This window comes from Podarcis bocagei (assembly GCF_964188305.1).
Source record: "Podarcis bocagei genome assembly, chromosome: 6".
Taxonomy (NCBI): domain Eukaryota; kingdom Metazoa; phylum Chordata; class Lepidosauria; order Squamata; family Lacertidae; genus Podarcis; species Podarcis bocagei.
The window spans coordinates 86,416,309-86,426,420 of record NC_138130.1 but is presented as its reverse complement, the minus strand read 5'-3'; the positions used below and the strand labels follow the sequence as shown (position 1 = coordinate 86,426,420).

General features: G+C 43.8%; 1 protein-coding gene across 1 annotated transcript; it reads right to left on the bottom strand.

Annotated features, from left to right (window-relative positions):
* Positions 1-5,195: 5,195 nt before the first annotated feature.
* On the bottom strand, positions 5,196-9,425 carry LOC308588971 (vitelline membrane outer layer protein 1-like). Its single transcript, XM_081197730.1, has 3 exons — positions 9,145-9,425; positions 6,260-6,360; positions 5,196-5,881 (listed from the first exon to the last, which is right to left on the bottom strand). The coding sequence occupies exons 1-3, from the start codon at positions 9,313-9,315 to the stop codon at positions 5,590-5,592; spliced, it is 564 nt and encodes a 187-aa protein (XP_081053856.1). The 5' UTR covers positions 9,316-9,425; the 3' UTR covers positions 5,196-5,589.
* Positions 9,426-10,112: the final 687 nt, after the last annotated feature.

Sequence of the window (10,112 nt, the reverse complement as noted above, 5' to 3'; positions counted from 1 at the left end):
CCAAAGAAATGCATCGTTAAATACCCTGAAATCTTTTGTGAAAAGCGGGGTACACTTTTCACAAAAAGTAGGGCCTAATACCACTAACAAGAATGCTTGACTGGATCCCCACTGGTTACTGACTACTGATCAGGCCTCTGTAATTCTGGCCATGTTGCAACCCTTGTCTTCCCTTACCAAACTTCTCAGAGCAGAGCAAGGTAATTCTACTTACTGTCTCTCAGCTGCCAGGCAGAATGAAAGCGTCCTTAAGCCAAGTGAGGAAATATGAATGTGAGCAGGGGATTTAAAGGGGGCAGGACAATGAAATGTAGGAACTCTCTGTCCTGAGCAACACCTCCTCTGAGCCATCACAAAGCAGAGCATTGGGAAGGCTATGAAATCTTCTTTGTCCTGCCCCCCCCCCATTACCACTAGTCTTTAGGAAATGCCTCCACAACCAGAACCCATTTGCCTGTGACAGTGGGGAGGGCTGTCAGAAGGGTGAGGACATCATGTCAGTGCCAAAGACCAGTACTGTGCACTGTGCTTTAGAACAGGATTCGGCAACTTGCTGCTCTATGATCCATTATCAAAAACAGGGAGTGATCTACCACCCAGGGATGGGTGCAGGGTTGGCCGGCGCCTAGCTGTCTCCCCCCACAGCCAGCCCTTTCTCTCTCTCCCTCCCTCCCCCAGCAGCTCTCCCCCCCCCCCAGTTGGGCTGCAGAGCTGTCCTGTGCGAAACTTCTCCTAGCCTGAAATATACTTGGAGTCCTGCAGTGATTTCGTGCTCTTTATTGCTGCTTCTAAAACAGTGATTGAATCCCCCCCCCAAAAAAAAGAACCCTCGGGCCTTTATATACATTATTTACACAATGAATCCCGTCTGATTGGCTGATTCTGATTCCCTCCTGGAGCCTGAGGGTCTTCTCCTGCAGGCCAATCAGTTGTTGCATTCTAGGATCTTACCAGCCTAATAGGCTGATTAACTTCCTCCTGGAGCCTGATTGGTCTTCTCCTGTTCTAGGATCCAAGCTTAGTACATAACATACCCACACACCCCAAACATCGTGCGATCTCTTTCCCCCCTTGTCAACAGGAGCCACGCAGCTGATGTGGATCACTATAGCGCCTGCCCTCTCCCTTCCTCCTTCCCTCCCTGTCAAAGGGAGCCTTCCCACGTGGCTCCTCCTCGTGCCTCCCTCTGTCTCCAGCAGCCACCCCCTTCCCCATCGGGAAAACCACGCTAAGCCCGCCTCCTGCGCCAGCACTTCTGCATCTGATGTTGCAGAGAAAGGCCCTGTGACTGACCACAAGCAACCCCACGCTTGACTGGGAGTCTCATGATTGACATGTTGTTACATGCCTGGCTTAGAGGATAGCATGAGACTCTTAATCTCAGGGTTGTGGGTTTGAACCCTGCACCATGCATTGCAGGGGATGGGACTAGATGACTCTCATAGTCCTTTCCAACTTTATTACTCTATGATTCTATTATTATTTTCACTATTCCTAAATAACTTATGTGCACAAATTTGTTCAGGATTTATTTTTTTTTAAGGGAGCGTCATGGACATTCTCAAGTGGAGGTAGGAAGATATGAGGGCAAAAAGAGCAGTGCTGCCTTTTTAACCTGTGGAGGCAGGAACACGAAAACTCAGAGGGACCAAAAAACAATGGAAATGGTTGACAACACAGACACACATTCACTGACTGGGTCCTCAACTCCAAATACCTGACTGTGTGGACTAATGAGGGCAAATTCAAAGCGATAAAACATAGATTCCTAGTGAGTTACAGCTCAATTGAGGACAAGTCCCAAGACAGATTTTATTTTTACAAGAAACACTTGTTACAGTCCACAGACCTACATTTACTCCATAGGATGTGTAAGAGATAAACATATGCTTCAGCTTATTTTATTTCTTTTTAACAGTGAAAGAACAGAACAGGCGGTCAACGAATGTATTATAGAAAGATGTCTCTCGTGTGTTTTTCTGTATGAGAGAAATAATCAAAAGGATTTCTGTAAGAGGAAATAACCTATATAGTTTCTGTTGTCACAAAATTTGGTATTCCAATGATTCATAAATGAACTTCATTCCATCTTTCAATAAATTTGTCTGGTGAATGTCTTTTTTATAATATTTTCACTGAGTTTTAATATATATATAAAATGTGAACTGTAACAAAGTATCAAATGACACAGAGAGTTAACCAAACATTTCCCCCAAATGTTGTTGTTGTTTAGTCGTTTAGTCGTGTCCGACTCTTCGTGACCCCATGGACCAGGGCACGCCAGGCACTTCTGTCCTCCACTGCCTCCCGCAGTTTGATCAAACTCATGCTGGTAGCTTCAAGAACACCATCCAACCATCTCATTCTCTGTCGTCCCCTTCTCCTTGTGCCCTCCATCTTTCCCAACATCAGGGTCTTTTCAAGGGAGTCTTCTCTTCTCATGAGGTGGCCAAAGTATTGGAGCCTCAGCTTCACAATCTGTCCTTCCAGTGAGCGCTCAGGGCTGATTTCCTTCAGAATGGAGAGGTTTGATCTTCTTGCAGTCCATGGGACTCTCAAGAGTCTCCTCCAGCACCATAATTCAAAAGCATCAATTCTTCGGCGATCAGCCTTCTTTATGGTCCAGCTCTCACTTCCATACATCACTACTGGGAAAACCATGGCTTTTACTATACGGACCTTTGTTGGCAAGGTGATGTCTCTGCTTTTTAAGATGTTGTCTAGGTTTGCCATCGCCTTTCTCCCAAGGATCAGGCGTCTTTTAATTTCGTGACTGCTGTCACCATCTGCACTGATAATGGAGCCCAAGAAGGTAAAATCTCTCACTGCTTCCATTTCTTCCCCTTCTATTTGCCAGGAGGTGATGGGCCCAGTGGCCATGATCTTCGTTTTTTTGATGTTGAGCTTCAGACCATATTTTGCGCTCTCCTCTTTCACCCTCGTTAAAAGGTTCTTTAATTCCTCTTCACTTTCTGCCATCAAGGTTGTGTCATCTGCATATCTGAGGTTGTTGATATTTCTTCCGGCAATCTTAATTCCGGCTTGGTATTCATCCAGCCCAGCCTTTCGCATGATGAAATGTAACATGAGGGTTCCCCCAAATGTAACATGAGGGTTAGCGTGTGTAATATTTTAAGACTTAATTGAAACAAGAGAATCACTTAGCTTTTTTAATGATCTGGTGCATGTCTACTTCATTATAAGTAAGCTTGTGTTGTTGTTGTTGTTGTTGTTGTTGTTGTTGTTGTTTAAAAAAAAGCAGCCCACATATGCTTGTAGCAGTTGAAAATTGAAAGAGACCCCAGAGATTTCCAAAATCATGCTATATTCTGTCTAAATACAATCGCCTTATCTGATTCAGGGGGAGGGGAATCAGTGACCCTTCTAACAGATGAGTCTGCTTACAAGGAAAGACACTTCTAACTTTGTTCTTTTCAACCCTTCTTCCAAGCTTTGTGTCCTTTTAGTAACCTCCTTTATTTGTCCCTTCAATTCATTCACCGTCACTTCTATTTTTTTACCCATTTGTCCTATTTTTTATCCACCTGTTCTAATTTGGATTCTATATTTTTTTTCAATTTGTTTTATGTCCTTTTTAATTTCAGCAAACATTTTCAATATATCCCCTTTAAGTTCTGACTCCTGTCTTGAGCCCTTCCTGTCCCCTGGTGTCGCTCCCTCACTTGTTTTTTTCTGTGAGTGAGTTTTTTTCTTGCTGCTTCCATCTTTGGGCTAATAATATTCTTGCTGTGGCTGTTGCATATAAAAACAGTTTCTTGTCTATGTATTTCACTACCCACAATACCAATTAAGAAGGCTTCTGGGTTTTTTTACAAATGTTTATTTCAACATTTTCAATATTTCATTGTATATCATCTCCCAGAAAGCCTTTACCTTCTTAAAAGTCCACCACATGTGGTAGAAAGTACCTTCTTTTCCTTTACCTTTCCAACATTGGTTATTTACTTTATACATTTTTGCTAACTTCACAGGTGTAATGTACCATGTACACATCATTTTCATTACATTTTCTTTAAGGGTCGTATAGGTGGTGTCAGCCTGGTTATGAAATGCCTTCCCTGGAAAGGCCCACCTGGTGCCATCTTTGTGGTCTTTATTGTCCGAAGTTTTAAAACTGAACCTTTGAATTCACAGGGTTTTAGATGTGTGCTGTGTATATTTTTTGTGATGTTGTATATTCATCTTAATATTGTGTTATTGAAACTGTTGCTTTTTAAAGCTAGAGTGCGGGGGCTGCTTCTATTGAGATTTATTTTTTAATTAATTAAATGTGTTTGCCCAGAACAACACAAGTGACTTACAACGAGCCATTTGTGCGTTTTAGGGAGGGCATCACCATATCCCAGTTCTCTTTTGGCAACATCTCTTCCCCCACCTCTTCATTTCACTTTAGGAAGCAGTTGAGCACACTTCCAGCTTTCTGCATTCTGAGGCCTTTTCCTCCTCTTAGCCAGGTGACCTTTGCATCTTCCTAGGGCTGAGCACTATGGGAAGCAGCTCCTCCTAACCAGTGGCGTAGCGTGGGTTGTCAGCACCCGGGGCAAGGCAAGTAATTTGCGCCCCCTAACCCGTGGAGCCAGGTAGGGCTGCAAGTGCGAGCATGACCCCCCCCCCGATATTGCGCCCGGTGCGGCCGGGCCCCCCTGCGCCCCCATGCTACGCCACTGCTCCTAACCCACTTCTGTCTGCCACGACCACGAGAGGTGAATGTTTCACCTTGTCACCCCTAGTTTGCTCGCACACACTCTGACACACATGCTGCCTGTATCTCCTCTTCCTGCTCCTCTCACAGCTGATAAGAAGGGACACGCTTACTCTTCATTTCATTTCATTTTTATTGGTGAAAGAACAGAACAGGCAATCAATGATATTATAGAAAGATGTCTCTCCTGTACTTGTGTATGAGAGAAATAATCAAAAGGAATTCAGTAAGAGAAAATAACATATATAGTCTATGCTGCCAGAAAATTTAGTATTCCGGTGATTCATAAATGAACGTCATTCCGGCGTTCAATATATTTGTCTGGTGAATGTCTTTTTTATTAATATTTTCAATGAGTTTTACTGTAACAACAAAAGAGTGAACTATAACGAAATGTATCTCAAATGATACAGAGAATGAACCAAACATTTCCCCCAAACATAACATGAGGGTTAGCGTGTGTAATATTTTAAGACTTATTTTTATTTATTTTTAAGCAGCCTAAATATACTTGAAAGTTGAAAGAGACCCCAGAGATTTCCATAATCATGCTATATTCTGTCTAAATACAATCCCTTTATCTCATTCAGGGGATGGGGAATCGGTGACCCCTCCAACAGATGAGTCACTGCTGCTTACAAGGAAGGACAGAAAGAGAAGCAGTTCGCACAGTGCAAACACACCAGCGGGAGTACTGGATTGGCTCTGCCAGTGTGTTTGCACCACACCAAGCTCCCCAATGACTTGCCTCTCTCCCTTCCAGCAAGCAGCAGCAGTTCAGCTGTCAAGAGGCCAGATAAGCACCACCACTCCACCCTGTCATCCTCTGTTGCCAGTGGAAGAGGGCTGTGCAGCAGGGTGGTGGATCAGTCACAACAGAACATCTTCACGTCCCGAAGTTCTACTTTACCAAGCATTTGATTCTCATTCGCCACCCTTGTTTGGATGCCACATATGAAGCCACTAGGGCAGCGCTTGCTCATTTTGCCCTCTTCCATCCGTTGAAAGATATCTTTCTTCAATTTAGCCCCACCACTGCAGAGGACCTCAAGGTTACTGACTGCATGAGGAATTAGCGGTTGTGGTAATTCAATAGTCAAAGAAAATGACACCATGTTGCCTCGGGGACATTTCTGAACCGCAATCCATTCCCCGAGCCTGTAAAGAAAAGAACAAGGATGGCAATGTCTAAATAGAAATTTATATACCACAACTTCGTCAATGAATTTTTATTTTTAAAGTCTCTCCAGAGATATAATTCCAAATTAGAGCAAAAAGATTTATTTCAGAAAGGATGTATAGAACAGATTTGCCTTCAAATGTGAACCAATTTGAATTTTGCCTCCATCCCTAGGAGTAAGTTTCACAGGACTTTGTGCAAGCAGGTATATTTTGGGGCTGTTAAACTCAGAGCGTGTCCAGATTACCATTTGCCTTTAATCTAGCATGAAATATTTCAATCTACCCCTCCCGCTCCTACTCCAAATTTCCAAGCAACAAGTTAATAAAGGAAGAGAAATTCAAAAAGCTACTCACTTTCCACTTTTAGACTCTACTGTTTTTCCATCAGTGCAGTGGAGACGGATGCCCTTCAGAGTGAAATCTGTTCTATAGGCTTCGTTTACATCTCTGCGATACTGGTGGAGAACGGGGGGGGGGGGAGAGAGAGAGACTGGTGCTTCAATCTGCATCTGCAGTACTGGCAACATTTATTTGTGAGCAAAACAACATTTTTTCAGTGCAAATTTCTATGTGCAAGGGCTTGCAATGACCTAGCTAGATCAGCAATGAGCAGTACTAGCTCAAGTCATGTGCACACAATTGCCCGCAGGTACTGGGCATAGATGAGGATTTACATTCACCTCAAAGAACAAAAACATTTCCATCAGTAGGATGGAGATGAACAAATGTGGGGTGGGGAATCAGCCTTTCTATTCAGCAGTGGCAGACCTTGGGGTCTCAAACTTCAGTAGCGCCCTGTACAATGCCAAAATTTGGCACCCCTCCACTTCCTGACTTCCAGTCTAAATAATAGTTGTGGCACACTCTGAGGCACCCCCAGAACTCTGCACCCAGGGCGGCCAAACCAGCCACGCTCCCCTAAATCTGTCCCTGCTAATTGCTGACATAGAAAACCTGCATCCAGTTCTGTGCAATCCAGATGAGCAAACATTATGAGAAATGTAACAGCTCTCAGAATGAAACCCACACAAGCCTGTTCTTACGTCTCTTTATTATTTAAGAGAAAGGAGAAAATCCGTCCCCTAGTTATAGTATGTGAGACCATTTGGTCTTCTAGACCATTTCTGTCTACTCTGACCAGGAATAGCTCAACAGGATCCCAAAGCAAACCCTTTCCCAGGGTTTTAACCGGAGACCTAAACATTCCACCTAAACATTCCACCTAAACATTAGGAAGAACGTCCTGACAGTAAGAGCTGTTTGACAGTGGAATTTGCTGCCAAGGAGTGTGGTGGAGTCTCCTACTTTGGAGGTCTTTAAGCAGAGGCTTGACAACCATATGTCAGGAGTGCTCTGATGGTGTTTCCTGCTTGGCAGGGGGTTGGACTCGATGGCCCTTGTGGTCTCTTCCAACTCTATGATTCTATGATTCTATGACCTTCCATATGAAAAGCATATATTCTGCCACTGAGATGTGGTCCCTTCTACCTACCCACCCCCCTCCTTTAACAACTCAAAGTTGTCATTGTTGCATGAGCTGTTTGGGTGCCAGGTGAGAAGATTCTCTGGAGGTCTAGAGCTGTTCTTTTCCTCTCCTGCTTCTGCCTCTTTTTCTGGTTCTTGGAATCTCCACAGTTTGCCCTTCCTCTCTTCCCAACGGCCAGGATGCGTCTTTCTTGTGCATCTGAAATCGGGTACTACCTGGAAGTTATTATCTGCAGTTCCTACTGCAGGATGATTGCGAGCGGGTGTGAAATCATCCCCTCCACACACACAGCAACTGTACTTTGCAAGGAGGCTTAGGCATGTCTGAAGAATTCCCTGTATAATTAACTTAATATGTCTATTCAGAAGTCTTTCTTTGTTTAATGGGGCTTACTCCCAAATACATGGGTACAATATTGCAGTCCTTGCTTTGGTTTAGGGTTGGCCTTGAGGGAAAGTAGGGGTTTCTGACACAAGTAGCTGTGTCAGAGACAGAAATTCAGCAGGTTATTCCTTCTCTAGTACGGAAATACAATGATGGGAAAAAGCTTTACCTGTTTGTATTCTGTCTGTGAGACTTTTTATTATATCTGTGGTCACTGTTTTATTTTGGGACACTCTACTCCACCCTCAAAAGAGGACAATATTTGCATACTACAAAAAGCATATGCAAATTTAATGAAAAGCTGTCCTCAGAGGTGTCGGAGCCTCTGCTACGACCGAGCTGGAAAAGCTCATCCTCCAGTCGAGTCCTTTGGAATCGCCTCTGACGATGATTAACGTCCTGAGCCTCTGATAAGGCTCCAGGCATGTTCCCTCATTACGCAGAGTATCCAGCAGCAGGGAAGGGTGAGAAATTTGAGCTACATTGCAAAGAATTTGATTTCTAGTTACACAGACAGAAAAGCATACATCCTCTCTCTCTGAAAGCAGAGACCAACTGGAAAACAAAGTAACAAGAAACCAGTAACATCACATCCGTCTCCCATCTTCTGTGAGACTTCCAAATGTTGAATGGTCACTTTAAAATGTGAAGGTTCATTATTGCTTCACAAGTTGTATATGTCTTTAAAGGCCGGGGAAGATAACGAGACCCAGTCCTGCAGCTGTGTAACATAGCAGGTGCTGCTAGGTTGTGTTAATTAAGCTGTGTCAGCATTTGGGCATAGTATATAAGGAGCAGCACCTAGCTCTCCCATTACCCTGGGGGATGGGGTGGTGGTTGGGTCATGTTTGTTTGTTGATGTATTTAGTGTAAAAGGAGTTTTTGTTGTTGTTTTTAAACCTTGTTTAAGTTGTTTTTGAGTCCATTTTTAATGCATGGTCACCCCAGCAAGCTCTCTGCAGTGCTATTAAACTGCAAAAAGCCATCACCAACAGCCTTGAATCTCTGGAATGTAAACAGAGTCCTGTGACTCCAAGCACTGCACAGTGGCAACACACAGAAACCTAACATGAGGACCCAGGCCATATACTGTGTGTTGGGGACAGAAAATCCTGTTGGCATGCCTGGGATTCAGTAATTAGTAAATTGAACTGTATATTAGATGCTACAGACTTGGCATCTTGGTGTTTCTGGGACCCTGCGTGGGTTCTGTGATAGAGGCTGCATTTTCCATTCTGTCTGCTGCTTTCCCTGCCCTTCTTTCTAAATAAAGGTGTTTGTTTGTTTCTGCTTTTCATACGTCTGTATAATATTGTGACCACGCCTTAGCATCAGGGTGTCAAAATTCAGACTATAGATAGGCATTTACCTTCATTTGGAATCCATTTGCATATCCCGTGGGACAGAATTCAGGTTTTCCCCATATGCCATCGTTCCCTCCATTGGACACAGTGAGGACTGCATTATGTTTTCGGTCTTCTGCATCACAGAGATGGTAGGAGAAGAAGAGGAAGACCACAGCGCTGAGAGGGAGCTCCATGGAAAGTGATCTGCACCCGACCTAGCTGCAAAAATTAATTGGATGAATAACAGCCTTGAGAATTTATTCCTTAGGAATAGTGGCTCTTTCCTCTGGTCCCAAATTTGCATTTTCCTCTGGAGGGAAGTGTGGTTACTTTTGGTTGATGTAGTAAAATCAGTTGATGGCTTTTCTGACTACACCTTTTGATTTCTAACTAACTAAAACGTGAATTTCTTACCCACCCTTCGCCCTTGCCAAAATGTACAGCCGTACCTTGGTTCTTGAACAGAATCTGTTCCAGAAGCCCATTCAACTTCCAAAAACGTTAAAAACCAAGACACGGCTTCTGATTGGCTGTAGGAGCTTCTTGCACTCAATTGGAAGCCACGGAAACCCCGTCGGATGTTTGGGTTCCAAAGAACATTTGCAAACCAGAACACTCACTTCCAGGTTTGCAGCGTTCAGGAGCCAAAACGTCCGGGTCGCAAGGTGTTCAACAACCAAGTTGTTGTATTTCCTATGTCTTGGCAATTTGGCTTTCCTATTAAAACTCCCCCTCCAATTTCTGTTTCTCTTTTTCTTAAGGGATTTCTGTCTGTCTCTCTCTCTCTCTCTCTCTCTCTCTCTCTCTCTCTCTCTCTCTCTCTCACACACACACACACACACACACACACACACACACACACACAGAGAGAGAGAGAGAGAGAGACATGCCAGTCTCAGGTGTAAGATAGAAGGGAGAAATTGTCACACCTAGGGATGGAAATACAAATTGTCATTTAACTTGAAATAAACACATACTTCCTATCAGCCCC

Excerpts from the sequence above, each read along its gene's own strand:
- LOC308588971 (XM_081197730.1), bottom strand. The coding sequence starts at position 9,315 with ATGGAGCTCCCTCTCAGCGCTGTGGTCTTCCTCTTCTTCTCCTACCAT. Across the intron at positions 6,361-9,144 it reads CAAATGGATTCCAAATGAAG|TATCGCAGAGATGTAAACGA; the intron begins GTAAATGCCTAT and ends GTTCTCCACCAG. Across the intron at positions 5,882-6,259 it reads GTAGAGTCTAAAAGTGGAAA|GCTCGGGGAATGGATTGCGG; the intron begins GTGAGTAGCTTT and ends TTTTCTTTACAG.